This window comes from Pteropus medius, unplaced genomic scaffold (genome assembly GCF_902729225.1).
Source record: "Pteropus medius unplaced genomic scaffold, Ma_sr-lr_union100, whole genome shotgun sequence".
In the NCBI taxonomy this organism is placed as follows: domain Eukaryota; kingdom Metazoa; phylum Chordata; class Mammalia; order Chiroptera; family Pteropodidae; genus Pteropus; species Pteropus medius.
This window is the reverse complement of record NW_024354911.1, coordinates 4,218,513-4,240,135: the sequence shown is the minus strand read 5'-3', so window position 1 is coordinate 4,240,135 and position 21,623 is coordinate 4,218,513. Positions and strand designations below refer to the sequence as shown.

At 36.8% G+C, this 21,623-nt stretch overlaps 1 protein-coding gene across 7 annotated transcripts in view; it reads left to right on the top strand.

Moving 5' to 3' along the window:
- The first annotated feature begins 262 nt into the window (after positions 1–262).
- The window catches only part of NEO1 (neogenin 1), a 222,214-nt gene continuing 200,853 nt past the window's right edge, over positions 263–21,623 (top strand). For 4 of the 7 annotated variants that reach the window (XM_039856681.1, XM_039856684.1, XM_039856682.1 and 1 more), the window contains exon 1: positions 265–532. In XM_039856681.1, coding sequence (XP_039712615.1) covers positions 403–532 — 130 coding nt within the window. In that variant the 5' untranslated portion in view covers positions 265–402. Of the gene's footprint in view, positions 533–21,623 lie in introns of all 7 variants that reach the window. The other 3 variants (XM_039856685.1, XM_039856683.1, XM_039856680.1) reach the window with 3 other exon arrangements.

The following is a 21,623-nucleotide window of genomic DNA, read 5'->3' as shown; positions in this document are numbered from 1 at the left end:
CGAGGGTGTGCGGGCGAGGGAGGCGCGCGTGCGCGTGCGCGGGGGTCCGCGCCCCAGGTCCCCGCCCCCCACCCCCGCCGTCTCCGCCCCCCTCGCGCTGGTGTGTGGAGCCGGAGTCGGCGGCGGGTGGCGGCGCCTGGAACCTGAACACCGACCGCCTCCCCCCGCCCGGAATGCACTGACCTCCCCCCTGCTCTCCCCTCCTCCTCTGCCCCCCTGCAGGAGGGAGGCGCCCCCGAGTCTCCCCTCCCGCGAGAGGGGCCGTGCGGGCCGGGCCGGGCCGGGCTGGAGCAGCGGCGGCGGCCGCCGGAGCCGATCCTGCAGCGAAGGACCGGCTGAGGCGCGCGGGAGGGAAGGAGACGAGGGCTCCGCGGCGCTGCCGCCGCCGCTCGCGGGCAAGAGATGGCGGCGGAGCGGGGAGCCCGGCGACTCCTCAGCACCTCCTCCTTCTGGCTCTGCTGCTTGCTGCTGCTCGGGCGCCGGGTGCCGGGCGCTGCGGCCGCCAGGAGCGGCTCCCCGCCGCAGTCCCCAGGTAAGCGGCGGTCGCGGGGCGCGGGCTCGGCAGGCGCGGGTGGGGGCGGGGGCGCCGCACCGGCACCGGCTGCAGCTGCGGTGTTTTTGTTTAGGATCCAGGAGGAAACGTGCAGTAACTTCTCAGCCTGGTCTTGGCTTGCCGATGAGGAAGGGGGTCGCTCAGGGTGGAGAGTGAAGTAGGCGGGCGGGGGCGCCGCCGGGGGAGGGGCGGCCGCGGGGGCCGGTCGGGGGCTCCCTGGTCTAGTTCTGCGCTTTGTACCCGGAGGCAGGTTCACCCCTCGCCTCCCTCCCCTCCCCCAGGCTCATCCCACTTGTAAGAGTGGGACATTCTTGTGCTCACACAAGCACCAGTAGAGGCCACTACACACCTCATTAAATAAACAATCGTACGGCCAATTCATTAATTTTCAGGAAAGGAAGGGAGAGCGGGGCTTGAACTCCGCCTTCCATGGCCAGGGATTTCCCAGTTGAAGTCCCAGGGAAGCGCTGGGTGATCTCAAGGGACTCTTCGTGCGGGGATTGTAGCCTCAGGGCTGCTGAAGAGAGGGTGTCAGAGGGGCACAATTGCTCCTTCACAGCCCGTGGTGTTGATTTAACGATGAGGGCGCCTTGGAGAAGGGCTCCAAGTGATTACATATCTGTTAGTGTTTCCGTTATGAAATGCTTCTTCTTTATTGGGGATTACAACTATATTTACAGCCTGTTAACTTCTCTTAACCTAGGGAATTGTCTAAGCATTGGATTTTAAGTACTTGTACGGTGCTTTCAAGTGGCAGTATATAAATATATTTAGCCTCAAAAATCGTTTTCAGGGTTTTAACATATCACAGATTATTGAAATCACCTGCATTTCTATTTATGTAAGGGGACCAATTAACAAAACGCTGACTTGCCTGTAAAGACCTTACGGTGTAGTTAAGGAATAGAACGCACTCAGCAGTTGAAGAGCAAATTAGCATGTAATCTGTTTAAATTGTTTGACCAAGGTGGTGTATCATTAAACTTGACAAAACTTTCACCTACTTGCTTCACATCTGAAATTTTGCATTTGAAAGTCATCTGATCAGGCACAGTGGCAGCTTGTAATCGCTAAACCATTACTTGTTTTTCCCTGATTTATATAAAATATTTAAAATCACAACACAGTGAACTTGACTGCTAAACTTTCTTTTGATTTCCTTGCACTGTATAATATAGCTCCTGGCTTTTCACCAGTGTTAAAAGCTTTAAACCTAAAATACCGATGGGTGTTATCTAAACAGCTGGTAAACAATGGTGTTTTAGTATCGGACTCCCACTTGCACATTCAGCAAACATGGTTTAGAATACACATTTTGGTCCTAAAATGTAGGTTACTGATCCAACTCTATCTTTTCTTGTGGATTGGCAAGAAAAATGTCACTGTCTTGGAAAACAAGTTCTCTCTTACTCTTAATTTCATATGTAAAATTTTATACATAGTTCATAATATTATGTATGTTCTAGGTAATTAGAGTTTCTGTTTAAAGTTTTGTCAGTAATTTTGTAAGTAAAGAAAGTGCTAGTAATTTTATTACTTAGGTTAATAAAAATAATCAGTCCTTTAGGACAGATTAATATCTCTTTCACCGTTAATTCAATTGATGGGCTTTTAGTGTGCGCTGATGAGGTGCAAGCCATTGCTGAAATCTGCATTCTGCCTTCATGTAGCTTACAGTCTGGTGAGTGGTTAGGAAAGAGCCATTCAGCTACTAATTATATAATTAAGTAGTTCTGATAAGAACTGCAAAGGAGCATAGGCTTTGAGAAAGTTTAAACTGCAGGGACCTAACCTAGTCTGGGTGTCAGGGTGTCTCAAAAGTGAGATCTGAGGAGTTGGTGTGGAGATGGGGAGGCTCACAGCTGATTAATGGGATAGTTGGGTCTAGAACACAGATCTGATTCTCAGAATGCTTTCCACAAACCATCCTGTCTCATTATAAACAAGAAAGGAGTAGCTGCAGTATGGAGGTGGTTGGTCACTTCTCTTGTAAGTTGCAGAGGTATGGAAGGAATTGAGAACTGAATAAGGAAACTGGAACAAGCTTGTCAGTAAATCCGATGTCTTTTTTCGGTGGGTTTAATTATTATTATTATTTTTCTGTAGAAGGGTAGACTCAGAAGCCTTTCTGTAGGGGATTACAGTGAATAGGCGGTAGGGGAATGGAGATATTTGGTAGTAAAAGGAGAAAAATAGGGTGTGGGACAACAGTAAATGGAATGTTTTTTCAACTTTAAGGCAGAATTTTTAGACATGGAGAGGTGGAGGAGAAAGAAGAGGGAAGGACTGGTGATGGGAAATGGTCAGCAGTGGTGGAGGGCCAGAAATGATTAGGCACACAGTCTGGTTTGCAAAGGAAGGGAGGGCAGATTACTAAAAAGATTATTTAGGAACTTTGGGAAAGATGACATGACAGAGCATCCCATGCTAAGAGGTCTTCTCTAATAAGAGTGAAGAGATTAAGGAATAGTAATGAGGTGGAATTAGGATGCTGGAATGGAGAAAGGAAGATAGTGTTGAGAGTTCATTAGAAATCAGTTTGAATTTAAAGTAAGACTAGATCAGTTATTTCCACACTTTCTCTAGCAACGTTTTGTACCCCAAGAGCAGAATTAGTGAAGAATTTTAATGTATTGGTTCCTTATGAGTTACATGAAATACGTGGAATTGCTTTTCCTTTAACTAATATTAGAATAACCAGATATCCCATTCATTGGTCAGATTGCAAAAGAATATTTGACAAAATGTCATAATGGTGTTGAGGCTTGCCTTGACGTGGGCTTCAGAGATGTACTGCATAGTTCATGTAGCTACACTTCTCATTTAAGGTAAGAATTCTGTTGTCAACATTCTGCATAGATGACTCTAACTGCCTTAATATTTACCTGATGTGATTCATTACCATTAGTAAACTTGCTTTATGCAGTATATTTAATTTTCACTCTCCCCACCCTCGAATTTTTTCTTTTGCCCTTTTTGGCATCAATCTCCTGATTCATCTCTTAGTTCTCTGATTGCTTCTACCCTTGTTTTTCAGACTTTTTTTCTCATTCCTCATTAAATATTGGTGTCTAAAGTTGATCTCATTGAATACTCTGTGTCTTCGGTTGCTCCCTTTGAGCTAATGACTCTCCTAGTCCACTCTTTTTCATGTGACACTCAGTAACTTCACTGAATAAGGCACCTTACTTTACACAAGACTCATCTTTGCTCCCCTTCCTCCTGCTTCCCTCATTCCCTTTCTCCAAACTATAACAAACCAATTCTTGGCCCAGAGTACTTAACATTGCTTGAATGATTGGATGGACTTGTCTTCCTGTGTAGGACATCACTGTTCACCATTCAACCAAGTTAAAATCTGGAAGTCATCCTGGACCCTCCCCTTTGCCACATTCCCATAGCCAATAGTTCTTTTTGATTTTTACCTCCTAGATTTTTCTTGATCTCAGTGCATATGTTTTCATCATTCCCACCTAGACTAACAATATTGGCTCAGTAATTAATAGCCACTGTTACCCTCTAGAAATCTGTTCTTCTGCTGGAATGAGCTTTCTTATATTTTTCCGAGGATGCCACCGCTACTCACAATCTCTATTAGTGTTCCAAAACTCGAGTGTTAGAGTCTAAACTTCTTGGCATAGAGATTGTTCTTTACCACTGGCCTTCCCCACCCTCAATTTAAAGCCTCACCCCTAGACACCTCTAATATGTACCTGGTGTTCCAGTACTTCAGATTAACTGCAGAGCTTCATGTCTCCATGCCTTTCCACATGCTGCTTTTTCTTCCCATTAATGCCACTTCCCACCTTGTCCACTTCTAAATTTCTACTTAACTATTCAGTGAATTTTTCTCTACTAACCTCCTCCCCCAAAGAGAGTTATAGTCATCATTCTCTGTGTTCCCGTAACTTTCATCTTGTGTTGCTTTCTCATCTCCTCTACTAGCCTGAACCTCTTGAGGATTGGGCGGTGTTACTCACCTTTGTATGACTGGTGAAGCATAAGCATCTGGCACACAGTTGATAACCAGTTAATGTTTGTTGAATTGCCTTTGTTTTTTAACTGCTTGGGCCATACAGCACATCTGATTCCTTTATATAATGGCCCTTTATGTGTCTGATGAGTATAAGTATGTTACTCTCCCCGTCTTTCTAAATTCATCATCCTTAATTCCTTCAGCCACTTTTCATATAACTTAGTTTTCTGACCCATTGTGAGTTTGGTTATCCTACTTGGGATATGCTACAATTTTAGTGTTTATTAGTTTTGTCATCTTTGGAAAGATCAATGATTTTACTCAGTTGTCTATAAACAGGGACTGATGTCCTGCTCTCTCTGCCTAACAGGATGAGACATTTAAGAGGGTTCGTAGATTTCCAGGATGGAAGCTCAGAGAGATAAGAAATGTGATTGCTCTTAGTAAACCGTATGAAAATTAATAATGTGATGTAGGATAGTGAAAAAAGACTTATGGAGGCAGAGAATTTGGGATATAACTTATGGTTCTATACCTTCTCATATAGTATCCATTGGGGGCTATTAGGCAGGCAAGAATAATACATTACTTACCTGAGTTGTCAGAAGACTGAAATGTAAACTCGCTTATAAACTATACAGTACCTATGTAGAATGATATTGACGTTTATGAACTTAAAAAAATGTTATTCTATTAATTTTTTTGAAAGTATATATATTTTTTTCTGTTGACTTAATCGATCATGGTTGGTTCCTTTGTGAGTTTTTTCTATATTAATAAAAATATTGAGGTAACATTAATCTCATTATATGGAGGCTTTATTTATCTATTTAATAGTTTTTATTCCCAAACACTTGTTTTATTACTGACTTCTGTGTGGTTGGGAGGTGTTTACCATGCCATTGGTAGGTGTTTTGGCTTCTAGGTAAAATTGCATCAACAATAGGAGAACAGTCAAGGGAAGTAAATATAGGTTAAGATCATATTGACTGGAGAACTAAATGAGGTGAGGAAAAGTCTTGTGCTTATGATTTTAAAATATTGACTTTGTCATGGAACACAAGTCAGTGAAAGAGGATAATAAAATATAACCCAAATTTTGGATTCATTTAGAAGGAAAAGTTTTTCGGCCAAAATTCTTGGAAATAGAGACAAAAATTCATTTAGATCACTGGTGTAATTTTGGTATTTTTCTTTCCAGTCACTATCAATAAGGCGCATCAATTTTACATTGTAATCATGGTGTATGTACAACTTTATATACACATTATGCTATTTTTCCCTGTTGCCACATTATCATTAAATCATTTTATTTTTAAAAATTTATTTAAAAATACTTAAATATATGTTTGAAATAAAGAACAACAAGTGGTGACCTTTCTAAGAAAGAAAATTTAAAATAAACATAAGAACACAAAGATCTTCCCTTAGAAATAATTGTCTCAGCCATGTTGAGGAGTTTCGCTCTCCATCACTGCTAATGGATATTGCCTGCCCCTGGCCCTTTCTTTTCCCCTTCACACTATAATAAAATTGCTGTCTAGAAGATAGATTTTCTTTCAGATATCTCTGGAGTCAAACCTCGCCTCAAATTAGTTTGGGTACAGGTTGAAACCTGAAATGGGAGAAAAGGAAATATGAATAGAAAGCTGTGGAGGTGAGGTGGCTGGTCAGAGTTCCTTCTTTGCTGGTCCCTGCCCCTTTAGCCATGGAATTAGCAGATCTCTAATCCTGATTTGTATTTGAATTTTTATTTTTGGGGTAAAGTTAATTGTTGGTTTGACTTTTTAAAAAAACTAAAAACATAAAATTTCAAACTATGTAAAAAAGTGAGATCATATACTCTAATTCTCTCCCCAGAGATAATCACTTTTAATAGCTATGGACTTTGTTTTATCACAGCTGTTTAGATAACCATATGGTATTTTATAGATGTATTATAATTTATTTAACCAGTTCCTTTTTGATGCTCCCAAATTTTTAATTGCAAACATAAACAATAAAGCCACTTTTTACAAGTGTCTTTGTGCATGTTCGAATATACTATAGAATAAGTTTGTAAGTGTGGAATTGTAGGGTAAAAGAGTATATGTATTAAAATTTTTTACAGTTATTTCCAAATTGTTCTCCAAAAAGCTGATTTACTCTTCATCAACAGCAAATGGGAGTGCCAACATACTAGTTATTTTCAGACTTTTTAGTTTTTGCCAGTTTGATATGAAAAAAGTATACCTCTTTAAATTTTATATTTTAAAATTAATGGAGTTGAGCATCTTCAGATTTTTATTGATGGTTTATATTGTTTCTGAGAATTGTCTATTTGTGTTTTTTGTTCAGATTGCTATATATATCCTTGCTTGAATCAATGGTTCATTAATATAAACAATACATAAGTAAGGATAGGAACAATTTAAAACTTTCTGTTGAAGTTTCATGGCTGCTTTGGTTTTTAACTTAATAAGAAGTGAACTGAGTAATTGAGTCAGTCTGCTTATCTGACTTAATGCTCACCATTGCTTATGTTCACTTGATATGGATATATAAACTTTCAAACTGTTCTGTTTTGAAGAAAAGATAGTTAAATATTTTATTCATTGATTTGAGTGAAAAATAGGAATTGAGACATGCTTTTAAGACAGGGTTAACAATTTTGGTTTACAGTTAAGTTCTGTTAATCAAATACTTGAATGCTGGTTTGGCTCAAGGTACTGAGGAGGTTCAAAATGGAAAACGGATTAAGAATGCAGCAAGAGAAAAGTTTGAGAGGCAGGATATGATTTTCATTTTGGATACCTTATTCCTGAGATGCCAGTAGAACATCTCTGGAAAGGTATTACAGAATTAGGGCTCAGATAAGAGGTCTGTCCACACCTTTGGCTGGAAATGTAGTTCAGGAATTGTTTGATAGAGGTGATAGTTCAAATCATGAGAGTTGATCGTATCACTGAAGAAAGAAAAAGAAAACCTAAGACAAAGACTTGAATGTACAACCATAGTTGGGTGTCCAAAGGAAGGAAATATTACTCTGTCTACAGAAGAAGATAGAGAAGTACCTAGAATCAGAGCTATGTAAAATGATAAAATTCATTTTGCCTATGGATATCTTATTCAGAAACATCTGTATGAATAAGGGATACTGCTAAAGTACTATTGGTTTTTTCCCTTTCCCCTACATATATGGTGTGGTGATAGGTTAGAGTGCTATACAGGGAGAGGAGAGGCTTACAAAGACAATTCTGAATAATTCTTTACTTTAAATAACATAATAACTTACCACACTACTGGGCTCAGGTAAACAATGAATGAGATAATGTGTGTCCATCCATGCTTAGAACAGAGCCTGGTTTATCTTAATCATTCATTAAATGTAAATTGTTGTTTTTGTTGTTTTTATTACTGTTATAAACTAGATGGAGAAGCTAGCCTAAAATACATGAAAATAAGATAATGCTTGTATAATCTCGTTTATATTTTTATGTGATGGCTGTGTATAATTAGATTGTTAAATGAGTGAGCTTATGCTGAGATGGATAAGAATTAGTTTAGTTTGGAGTATTTAGTTACGTTTCTTAGAGGAGATAGAATTTGAGCTGGTTTTGAAGTCATGAGTAGGCTTTTTAGATGGGCAGATTTTTTTGGCAAGGAGGATACAGGGGAGAACATGGTTCACTTTTTTTATTCTTAAGTTTATCATTTGTTTTGAAATGGAGAGGTGATTATTAGATGATGAAATCATAGGCCAGATAATCTTTTAAAGATTGTGATACTAGAAAAGAAGGTGGAGATAGTACTTGTTCCAATTTTTAATGCCTGAAAACCTTATCATTACATATTTGCCTTTTAAAACTTCATTTATTTCCTGTTAGATGTTGTAGGCATCTTTTATAAAATATTGATTTTTCTGGAGTTTATTCAAAGACATAGAAATAAACCAGAATAATATGTATTGGGAAGTTCTGAGGAGTTAGTTTTTGCTACTTTGTAAAGAAATCTTTTTTTTAAAAAAAAATGTAGAAGCTTTCTTCAGAGTTGCCATAGTTAAATAGAGATTTTGCAGTTTCAGAATCAGACTTATTTATCAGTCATTAAAATTTATGAGTAAGAAATATTAGATAACATTGTGGTACAAAGTTGGTAGTTCCACTTTGCTCAATTAAAATTAGGTTTTAAAATTTGTCTCTGAATATGCGTAATAGATTGACCTTGAATCTTCTTTCAGAACTCACTAGACAGTTCTCCCCACTACCATTTTATGTTGTACATAATGTTTACTAGGTACTCCCATCTTTTTTGTTTTTTAATCTATATGTTTGTGGGCTTGTGTATGTGTGGACTTTGAGACTTAGAAATTTCACCAGGATTTGATTAGATGGGAGTTTATTCATTGATTTTTTTTTTTTTTTGAACCTGGTATAGTGGAGTTAAATTTTAGTTAGGCATTAAATTTAAATTCAGCAAGTAGTGTGAAAACTGCATACTATCATATTCCCCTTTAATGTACTTTAGAAAAGCCCCACATTAGAAGCTGATATTTCATTTCTCAATAAGTTGCGCATAGATAGTTTTTTCCCTTAGTGTTGGAATAAATTATTCATTTTATTGACTATCAAATGAAGAAGACTGGAATTTATATTACTCAAGAATATATTTTTTAGAACTAGAATTGTACTGTGATGAGATGTTCGTACTAAGAGGCACACCGGAGCTGGCTTCAACTGGGAGAACAAGTTCCTATATCATTGCATGCACATGCAGAATGGCAGATAGAATGGCTTGTTCTATTTAAAATATTTCATATTCTCATGAATGGTTGAATTATTTAAAGTTAAAATGTGTGTATGATATGACTTCTTTATTTAGTAAGTCTTTTTTGCTCTTAACACCTACATCTATTTCAAGGTAGGGAAATTTTCTTTTATTACTTACTTTTACTCTTTGTTACCTATACTTTATTATTTCTTTCTGGAGTTCTAGAGATAAGTATATTTGCTCTCTTGTTTCTTTCCTTCATGACACTTGATTTCTCCTACTTGCGTGGGTCAGTGTGTTAATTTTTGCTTTATATATTTTGAAATTGTACTATTAGGTGCATGTAGTTTTATAATTGTTCTCTTTCTGGTGAATGGACTCATCATTATATCTAGTGTTATTCACTTTAAAGTCTACTTTTTCTGATATTAATATAGCTATATCAGGTGTCTTTTGGTGAGTGTGTAGCATTTCTGTCCTTTTATTTCACCCTTTTTGTAGTCTTATATTTACGTCGGATATCTAGCATATTGTTAGGTTTTCTTTTTTAGTCTGAAAATTTTTGTCTATTTATATTTAATGTAATGGCTGATATGTATATGGCTTGAAATCTTCTATTTTATTATTTACTTCTGTTTGCTCTGCCTATTCTGTGTTCCCCTTTCTTTCTTGCCTTTTGATTATTTTCAGTTATGCAGTTTTTCTTTCTCTTTTAACTTAGCAGTTCTTTTACTATTCGTTTAGTGGTTCCTAAATGCATTTTTGACTTACTACTTTTACCATTTGTTGGACAATGCAAGGCCTTTAGAACACTTTAATTCCATTTGTACTTCTTTCCTAACTTTTGTTGTTATTATACATTTTAGTTCTCATATATTTGAGATCCACAAGACATTAATTTACAAGTCATTATTTATTTATTTATCTATCTATCTATCTATCTATTTATCTATTTATTTATTTAGGTTTTTGATGATTGTATCAATTTCCATACTGCTGATCGGTCTATTTAGATTTTCCAGTTCTTCTTGATTCAGTCTAGGAAGGTTGTGTTTTTCTAAGTACCGGTCCATTTCTTCTAGGTTATTAAATTCCGTGTTATATACTTTTTCGCAGTATTCTTGTATGATCCTTTGTATTTCTGCGATGTCAGTCGTAATTTCCCCTCTTTCATTCTTGATTTTGTTTATTTGTGTCCTTTCTCTTTTTTCTGTAGTGAGTCTAGCCAGGGATTTGTCAATTTTATTAAGCTTCTCAAAGAACCAGCTCTCTGTTGCATTTATTTTTTCTATTGGGTTTTTTTGTTTGTTTGTTTTCAGTTTCATTTATTTCTGCTCTAATTTTGATTATTTCTTTCCTTCTGCTGATTTTAGGCTTCATTTGTTCTTCTTTTTCTAGTTTTTTTAAGATGAAGCATTAGGTTGTTTATTTGGGCTCATTCTTGTTTTTGGAGATAGGCCTGTAATGATATGAACTTTCCTTTCATGACCGCTTTTGCCCAAAAGTTTTGCTATGTATTCATTTCTACGTATCTCTTGATCTCTCATTTTATTTCTTCTCTGACCCAGTTATTCTTTAGTAGCATGTTGTTTAATCTTCATGTATTTGTGGTTCTTCCTGATTTCTTTTTGCAGTTGATCTCTAGTTTCAGAGCATTATGATCAGAGAATATGGTTGGTATGATTTCAACCCTCTTATATTTGTTGAGGCTATCTCTGTGTCCCAGTATGTGGTCAGTCATTGAGAATGTTCCATGTGCACTAGAGAAGAATGTGTAAACAGCTGTTTTGGGATGGAAGGTTCTGTAAATGTCAATTATGTCCAATTGGTCTAATGTATCATTTAAAGATGTTATTTCCTTATTGATTTTCTGTTTGGATGATCTGTCCATATCCAACAGTGGGTATTTAGGTCCTCTACTATGATAGTGTTTTGGTCTGTTTCTCCCTTTAGTTCTGTTAGTAATTGCTTTATATATTTCAGGGCTCCCTGATTGGGTGCATAGTATTAATGTGTTATACCTTCTTGGTGCATAATCCCTTTATCATTATGAAGTGTCCTTCAGTATCTTTCTTTACCTTTTTTATTTTGAAATCTATTTCATCTGGTATTATTACCGCTACTGCCGCTTTTCTCTGAATGCCATTTGCTTAAAATATCATTTTCCACCCTTTCACTTTGAGTCTGTATTTGTTTTTGGAGCTGAGATGTATCTCCTGGAGGCAGCATATGGTTGAGTTTTGTTTTTTGATCCATTCTGCAACTCTGTGCCTTTTTATTGGTGAGTTTAGTCCATTTACATTTAGGATGATTATCGAAATATGAGGTCTCATAGCCATTTTATCTTTGGCTTTCTGGTAGCTCGGTGTTTCTATAGCTTCCTTGTCCTTGTGTTTCTGTTTTATTTTGGTTGGCTTTTGTAGGTTTTGCCTCTGGTTCTTCTCGTTTTATGTTATATACTTCAGTTCTGAATCTTTGGCATGTGGTTACCATTGTGAATATGTAAAGGATAATTTTATGTGTATGTGTGTGTGTGTATATATATATAGTTATATAGTGTTACGTATGTATAGTTATATAGTGTTTTATATATATAAATATATATATACACACACATACATACATACAGTCATCCATTTTCTTTTGTGCGTGCCTTATCTCCATTCCCCTTTGTGAATTTGGATCTTTGAATCCTCCCCTTTTCAGTCATTGTTGTTGTCTCAGTTTGTCCTTATGTATGCTGAATGTTCATTACTATCTTGCTATAGTAATTCTCTTATTATTTAAGCTTATAATGCCCTGTTCTTAGTAAGGGTTATACTCCTCTGCTTCTATTTGCTTGATAGTCACTTTACTCCTAATTGTTTTTTTTTCTTTCTTGGTCATTTTGTTTTAGGTGAGCTGACCCCTTTCAGTATTTCCTGTAGTGCAGGCCTCTTAGTGGAGAATTCCCTCAATTTTTGTATGTCTGGAAAGGTCTTAATTTCTTCTTCACATCTAAAGGAGAGTTTAGCTGGCTACATTATTCTAGGCTGGTATAGTTCCTTTCACTTAATAATTTGAATATTTGATTCTGCTCCTTTCTGGCTTGTAAAGTCTGAGCAGAGAAGTCCGAGGATAATCTAATGGGTTTTCTTTTATAAGTTACCATTTTCTTTTCCCTGGCTGCTCTGAGAATTCTGTCTTTGTTGTTGATTTTTGATAATTTTAATACAGTGTGTCTTGGTGAAGTTCTTTTTGGGTTGAGGTAATTAGATGTTCTGTTGACTTCTTGAATTCCAAGCTCCAGCTCATTCCTTAAATTTGGGAAATTCTCGTTGATTATTTGTCTGAAAATGCTTTCTAGTCCCTGCTCCTTTTCTTCACTTTCAATAATGCCCATTATTCTTATGTTTCCTCTCCTTATGGTATCAGCTAGTTATTTTATTTCTTTTTCATTATTTTTCATTCTTTGGTTTCTTTCTTCTTCCTTCTGATTTATTTCTGTATTTCTGTCTCTGGTATCACTGATCCTTTCCTCCATTTGGTCGACTCTATTTCTCAAGCTTTCTATTTCATTTTTCAACTCTTGCAGTTTGTTTGCAGAAGTTCTATTTGGTTCTTATTGAGAGTTTCAATTTCCTTGCTCTACTCATCTAGTTCTTTTTTCAATTCCTGAAATTGTTAATATGATCGTTTCGGAAGTCGGCGAGTTTTTTCAGAAGTACCATCCTGAATTTGGTCATTTAAGTTGCATATTCCTATGTCTGTAAGCTTTATTTTCTGGAGATTTTTCTCTTTCTTTCTGAGCTGCCTTGTCACTTTGGTTGTTCATGGTGTTTAATGGACTGTTTCTTCACCTGGGCATTAATGGAAATGTATTTTGCTTTTTTTCCAGAAAAGATTTTTATTGTATAAAGGTGTCTCTTTAGCCTGTTGCAAAGAAGGCACTTTTCTTTTGGTTTCCAGTAGGTGACGTCTTAGCCTCTTGGATCCTTGCTTTATATAAAGCCTTAATAATGTCTTTATACAATGCTTTTATTTCCTTGTAGATATTTAATCACGCTCGCTACCCTCAGTTTCAGTCCCTGTCAGTGTTAGCAAGAGTTTTGGTAATGTTTGCCAGAATCCCCTGGGGCTTCGTGGTGAATGGTCTTGGACGGTATGGGGGGAGGGACCCTCTGGGTTATGGGTTGGGAGCTGTAGCTCAGCCTCGGTTTTGCAATTGTGGCCGGTGAAAATCAACTATTGTTTCTCTGCTGTCTGCTTCTCTGCTTTCTGAATTGATGACTGAGCCCTGCCGCTGGCTGCGTGGAACTCATAAACTCTCCCAGGCAGGGCTTCAGAGAACTCTCTGCACCTTCTCCCCTCCCCGCCCCCACCTCCTCCTACAGGGAGCTCTGGCTGCTAGAGACAGCTTCTTTGTTTCTCCCAGTCCACCGCCTGACACCCTGGGTTCTGACCTGTGGTAGCTCTTATGTGCAGATCTCGTGCTCAGACGTGCTGGTGTGCAGTTTTGGTGTTTTTTGTTGAGTTTTAGATGTTCAGCTTATTGTTGTTCAAGGGGAGAATCTGGGGATATCTCTCACTCCACCATGTTTCCTTTCCCTCTGATCCATTATTCATTTAGATATACCCATGTATTTGTTCTCTCAGTTGCTCTCCATTTCTTTCTGCATCTCTGAACTTCTATCTGGGATCATTTCCTTCCGCTTGGAGAATATCCTTCAGTATTTAGTTATGTCTTCTGGAGATGAATTTACTCAGCTTCTGTCTGTCTGAAGTCCTCTTTATTTCATATTCAATTTCACTTTTTTTTGACTAGGTGTGTAATTTTAGGTAGACAGTTTTTTTTTCCTCTCAGCCCTTTAAGTACGTCATTCTGGTTTCTAGTGAATCCCATCATTTCTGATGAGAAGTCAGCCATAAATTTTATTTTCCCCTTCCTCCTTCCCCCATTGTTCACTTTTCAGATTTGTCCTTTATCTTTTTCAGAAATCTGACTGTGATGTGCCTAGTTGTGCTTTTCTTTGTATTTATCCTGCTTGTTGAGTTTATTATATCTGTGGGGTGATTACTTTCATCAGTGTTGGAAAGTCTTGGCTACTATTTCTTCACATATTTCTTCTTTGCTATTGGAGTTTAGTTCATTTAGGTCTTTGATTCTCATCACTCTGATGGGTTTGGAAAAACTATAGTATTTGTAGTTTATCTACACTTTTTTGGTTGTTAGGGTAAGAGCAACAGGCTCTTGTGACTTTCTACAGTCTCACGAGAGGGAGCACTACAAATGTTGATCTCTTAATTCCATTGATTATATTTTCAGTTCTAGAAGTTTCATTGTTTTCTTTTATAGTTTTTAGGCCTCTGACAAAATTCTCCTTCTTGTATCTTTATTCTTTTATCCCATTCCTTCATATCTGTCCCCACGAGGGTTTGTTTTTATGTCTGTTTATTTCTCCTGATTTTGGGGTTGTCTTGTCTTTTTATGTGCTTATTTGTTATGTATTGTGCCAAGTATTGTATATGAAAAATTATGGAGATAATCTGAATTGATACTGTCTCCCAGAAAACATTTACCTTTGCTTCTCTTCTTGTCTGTGGTTATTCTAGAAACACTAACCATCTCAGATCACTTAATACACTTAGGGATTGAGATGATTTAAAATTGGGCTTCAGACCCTATGAGTTGAAATATATTGGGTTTACCTTTACTTGTGGGATGTAGCCCTTTGAGGTCCTAATCCACAGCTTAGGAGGTTTACCCTCTTCCTTGACTCACCCTCATACCAATTTTGTCCCTTCAGGGCTTGAGTCTGTTAAAAGCTATGCTCATCTTCTCAGCCTCTTCAGCAGTAGTGGCCTTTGAAATCTGCAGCTCCAAATACCAGATTTGTCTCTTAGGATTTTTCTCATTTTATGGATCTTGGTCCCCTAATTCCTTTTCACCTTGATTGCCTTCACACAGATATTTTGTACTTTGTCTAGATTCTTTAGTTCTTATTGGAAGGGTTGATATGAACCACTTACTCTGTCATTCCTGGAAGCTGTACTCTCACAGTGCCTTCTCTTATTTGCGTTCTACGAGAAATTTTCAAGCTTGTTTGTTTTTTTGTCATGTGCAGTCTGCAGTTTATTGCCTCTACTGTATTTCTTTGAAAAATTATTGTTGTTTTATGGCTGAAAGCAGTCTTTCCTTGTTTCAGATTATTCTTTTCATATTTATGGTATTCTCTTAATTTTTTTCAGGAGTTCTACAGTTGAGATTGTGCAGTTGGGAATTTTAACAATATTAAAAGTTGTTCTCTCTCACAGTAAATTTTCCAGAGAAAAATTTTGCTTTATTTGATAGAATAATCACTCCTTTGGCTTCTGGGTCATTTTAATTATTTATTGGGAAGATAATTGTGATGATGGGTTGGTATGTGTGCTCAGTATTGTTGGTCGAGATAAGATTGTTTTGAATTTATGTGGGTTTCTGTTCTGATATTTCAGGTCTAGATAAAAAGAGAGAAAATTTTAGATTCGCAGTAGTCTTACTTTGCTAGGTTGTTGGTTTGGTAGTTTGCTGAGAGAAGGGGCAAGGTCTAGTCAGACTGCTATGAAACAGGTTTTCAGTGCTCAAATTTAAAAATTCACAATTCAAATACTGGCAATTGGTTGTGGAACTGGAGTAGTAGCCTCTTCTCTTTTTGCCTCTTGTCTCTAAACTTAGCACATTATCTGCAACATGAATGCTGCAGCCAGATGCGTTGCCAGCATTTTTTCTTGGAGGCTCCCTAGGTTCACATACGGTTGGCACTCTTCTGCTGTTTTCAGCAGGCTACACATTTTTTCCTCAGATATTTTGTACCTTTGTGTATGTGCGTGTGTGATTTAAATTTATTCCTTTGATTGTTTCAATGGATATTAGGGTGGAATATTTATAGTTAAATTTGTGAGCTTAGTTTTGCCATCTTGAACTGTGTATGTTTTTTTTTTTCAGTTGGTTTACGTTGGTGTCTGACCCAATTGAAAAAGAATAGTTTTATTATTATTTTCTATTTACTTTCATGTACATGTAGATTAGAATTATACTATTACCAAAGGACTCTACTAGGCTAATTAACTTTTGCCTGCTAGGATTCCTTTGATAGAATGGGGCATTTTTTTTTTTTTATTCCACAGACATTTTTTGTGCATGCTGATTATGTTTTCAGGGCTGTGCTGGGTTTTGGGATTACAGACATGGGCAAGTCTCCTAATCTTATATACCTATTCTTGAGGCAGAGATATCTTTCCCTGAGACTAGGAAACTTTTCTTTGGGAGATCAAAAGCATCAGTGTTCACTTATAACTGATTTTTTAACCCATCAGTTACACTGTCAAGTATAAATGAATAGTTATAAAGATGTTGATAGTTGTTTTTATATATATAGAAAATGTTCCAATTAAAATCTTATAACTTTGGTTGTGTGACTCATTTTATAATAATTTAATATAGTAAATTTCAGTTTATTTTCTGACCAGGTGATCACATCAGATAATAGTGTTTATGTTATATATATGATTGAATTGACTCATATGTTACACAGATATATGGAAAGTAGATTGGCATGGCTTTTTTTTTTTTTTTAATAAGGAATTCAGAGTTAGGTAGGGCACAGAAAAGTAGAAGCATTGTTCATTATGCAGCTTTTTACTTACGGGAAGAGGAATTAGGAATCTGCTTTAGCCTTAAATCTAGAGCTTTCTAGTCTGGAAATCATGCTTTGGAAATGGTTTGACAGATTGGATATAGTAGAAGGAATTAGGAAAAGTAGGCAGCTGGGGCCAAAGGGTGGATTGGAAAAGAAAATGGCTAACTTCATATGCTGTTTTGGGAAGAACAAGGTTATTTCTCTTATAGACATACAATACACTGTAAAGAGAGTTGGCTGTGTTTATTTTACATCCAACAAGAAAAGTACAATTTAGGGAAAACTATTAAATTGAGTCTTCCTGACTAGTGCTTTGTAATGATATAAGTGAATTTTCTTTATATATTGTTCACCTCAGGTTAAATACATTATGTAATGTTATAAACTTAATATGACAAAGTACACTTGCTGCCAGGTTTTCAGTTTTTAATGCAGTGTCTTTCACACTTGTTCAGGTGTTAGAGCATCTGGAAGTAGTGGTGTGCTTTGTGAGATATTGTGAACTATTAGTACTTTTAATTACATTAAACAAATGAAATATAATTTTACAAGCTGTACATATGACTTATGCGAATGCAATTCAACTCAGTAGTTCAGTTCAAGAAATATTTAATTAGCATTTGTTTTGTATCACAACATAGAATAATTTCATGATGAAAATGAATCATGGATGAGGTAGAAGAATATAGAAGTTGATTTTTTTTGAACATCAATAGTTTATATTATCTTTTAAGATTAGTTTGAGATCTTCTCGGGGGTTGGTTGCTGTAGCCAATGGCAGCACACTAAATGGTTTGTTAAGTGTAGTCACCACTTTCAGGGCATCATTATACATCTATCTACTGAGATAAAAATCCATGATTCAGAGCCCTGGGAATCTTCATTTTAAGAAACATATGAGAGGTTTCTTATTCACAAAACTTGAGTAATATTTTTTAAATGTTGACAGAAAAAAACCCTAGAATATTGCTCCTGAATTTAAAAGGAGTAATGTTTAGAGTGAACTTCCTCTCTAAGGGAAAATATAATGCATATGATTGAGTAGTTGCTATTTATTCAATTGTGTGTAAGAAATGTCATTTTATAGATATGAACATCTGGATTATTGAAAAGAATTGCCATTTCTCTGAAAGTCTTTTATTTAAGTTGTTTTTCCATGGAAATAATCATATTATATCTAATGGAAATAATCACATTATAACTAATGGTTTTTAATGGTTTTTCAACTGTGAAATGTTATTAGAATTTGGACTGTATTCCAGTAACATCTGAAGATTCAAAATTAGAATACATTTTTAAAAGTTTTAGTTTTGCTTTATTAACTGCTTCAACTTTTGGAAGCAGGAGCATAAGTAAAAAAGTTAAACCAAAAGTCTTATGTATATAAACTTTCTAAAATCCTTTCTTCAAAACAGCGAATTTCATACTAATTCCTTCAGTAAACCTTTATTGAGTAAATGCCAAGCTCTTTGTTGGGCCCATGAGGATGATTAAAACTTAAAACACTGTCCTAGTAAAGTTCACACTCTAGTGAGAATGAGATAGGGAAGGAATACATATACATTGTATAGTTTGTCTCAAGATTAGGCAAAGCGATTTGTGCTTTGCCTAACTTTAAAGAATTGGAAACTCTGTAAAAAGCACTTAAATAACCTTACCATTATAATACATGAGGAGGAAAATAAAGTGTATGCATGTGTGGATGTGGTGGCGGCGATGGTGTTGTCTCATAATTAGGCTGTTGCAGTAGTTGAGGCAGTCTACAGTGATAACTTGGATTAGGATGATGGAGGTGGAAAGAGTCTATGGAGTAGATAGATATTAGGTGATAAAATAGAATTTGGTGATGAGTTGGACAATGAGGTGAGAGACGTAGCCAAGATGATTCCTAAACTGCTTCAAGATTTGTGTAGTAGGATGGATGGCAGTGTCTTTTTTGGTGGGAAAGAAATATGTTTTGGGGGGACAAGAAGAACATGGTTTTGATTTTGGACGTAATGAATTTGATATGCCTTTGAGTTATTCAGGGGCAGTTAGTTATAATCTGTAATGTAGTGGAAGATATCGACTGTAGATTTGTGAGATATGCTTAGAACATGGATGAGTTGAGAAGGATGGGCTGTTGTTACAGGACAAAGAATTAAGTAGAGAAGTAGGAGGAAAATCAGAAGAGGGTTTTGTATCATAGAAGTAAAGATAGAAGTATCACATTTTACTGGCAGATTAAGTATGGTGAGAAGTGAAGAATATTTTTTGCACTTAGCCATCCATGAGTCATTGGTGACCTTATTGAGAGCTTTAAGTGAAATTTGGAAGCAGGTTGAGGGCAGGTAGGAAGGGAGGAAATGAAGACTGACAAGTTTCAGAAATTTAAATGAGAATGGAGATGACTGAATGTAGTGGTTGGGGTCTAAGAAGAATGGTGTGTGTGTGTTTTCAATGGGCAAGAACATATTTTAAAGGCAGTGGAAGACTATTTGAGATAGTTTGAATATAGAAGGAAAATGAAATAATAGTGTAAATTTCCTGGGAAGGTTGGGGGAATATGATGTTGATTCTGAGCACAAGAGGAAAGATTTGTATTAGATCAGAGAGAAGGAGATAAGGCCGCTTTTTAACTGGAGAGTAGAAGCTTAAGAATAGATGAATACTCTTAATAAGGAAGTTAGGCCTTCTGCTGTGCATGAAGAGGTTTCATAAACAAAAAATAGCTTTCAGGAGAGTTGAGGAGTGAGTTAACTGGAGAGGTAGGATTATTAATCCTTTTTAAAGTACTAATATGAGAGTATACCATACTAGAATATTTAACAAGATTTTAAATTCTATGGGGACAAGCCTTGGTTTGTATGCCTTTCCCCGCTCATGTGCCAGGGATCCACGAGCATGTTGGAGATAGTAGGTTCCCAGTAAATATTTACCCTAACCTAGAGTCTTAAAAGAACAATGCATAAACAGTAATTGCTCTTGACTGACTTAAATTTTTGTAGACTAATGAGAGAATTAATGTGAAAGGAGCCTCTTCCTATAACAGTGTTTAATTCACCATTTCAACAATCTCTCCCTGCAGCCTACTAAGCTTTTCTCTTTAATTAAGTACCTGATTTACACAGTAGATTTTGCTCTTTTGAGGGCTCAATCCATGTCTAAATGGATAAAGGTAACAGCTCAGGCATAGTTAAAATATATTGTGAATGCAATCAGATTTCACCTCTGGGCAATTTACTTCAAACATCCATCTCTAAAAACCTGTCGTATCTAAAAGTGGGGACTTTTATAACCAATTCTCAGTTATTCAGAAGCTAATTGTATAGTTTGTCTCAAGATTAGGCAGTCTCCTTTCTGACTCTCTTCTAACATATCCCTCTGTTTGGGCATTTTGTTACTCTAAGCTCATGAGTAAGATAAGTAGAAGAAAAGCAGAGAATGTAGATAAATTAATGGCTAAAATGAAGTGCTCTTTTGCTTCTTAGTTTGTGTGGGTGTGTGTGTGTTTGCGTGCATGTGTGTGCACGCACCTTATTTCTTTGGTTCATTAGAAGCTGTCAGAAGTGACTGAAATATTCAGTGTAATAAAATGGGTTTTCAGTGTGTGTAAAACCCTGTTATTTAGTTTATAGAGACAATAATAGTTCCAGGCAGATAGAATTTTATGTTTGAAGTGGTATAGGCATATGGACCTTTATGGGCGAGGGGTAGCCCTTTTCTTGTGTCCATCTTCACATCCCTCCCCAGTGTGGCTGTCTTCTTTCTGTCTTACCCAGTGCCTCAGGCATCCCCAGCCTCTTCCTTCTCCTTCACTGCTTACACTGATTGCTTTGCAAGAATATGAAATGCTGGCATCGGGTATCCAAGGTCAGTCAGGGCACAGAGGCCAGATGGAGGAATTTATATTATGATCACTAGACCATGCCCCTCTCGGTAGTGACCATAACTTTTATTTCTGGATCCTCAGGGCCTTATACGATCCCTGACATATAATATGTCTCCAGAAATATTTTATTTTTGAAAGGAGTATTTTACAATTAGAGTCATAGGATGAATTATTTATCTTTCTGTTTTTATAGATGAGAAAAGTGAAACTTAGATTTAGTAGTGGCTATTTATGTTCTTGTGACATGGCTAATTATACTTTAGACCTTACAAAGAGATAAGTGAATATAATATACATCCCCAGCCTTCTAGGAATCTCAAGTTAAATAGAAAGTCAAGCAGTCATTTATTTAGCAGAGTTGGGGTTTTTTTTTGGCGGGGGGCGGGGGTGGAATGTGGTGCTGGTGGTATTCTTTTATATTGTTTTTGGTGCCTTTATTTGCTGGATACTGTGTTACGGCAGATACAGAGTTGCATATGACAGCTTTTGCCCTTAAGGAACTTGTCTAATGTAACATGAGACAATATGAAAATATATTTCAGAGCAGTTTACGATTAATGATTAATGCCAAATGAGCGGTACACCTTGATATATACCAACTTTATAAAATGAAAAATATGCTATTTTATCATCAGGAAGGCATGCATTTACAGTTGCATTTCTAGATGTGGGGACATATTTGAGTTGAGAGAACTTTATGTCTGGAAATACCTATTGGTGATTATTGTGTACTTGATAGAGATGGTGGAAGGGTGTTTCCCAGTGTAAACTGTAAATGTGGAAATGGAACCAGTTGATGGCTTCTTTTGTGTCATA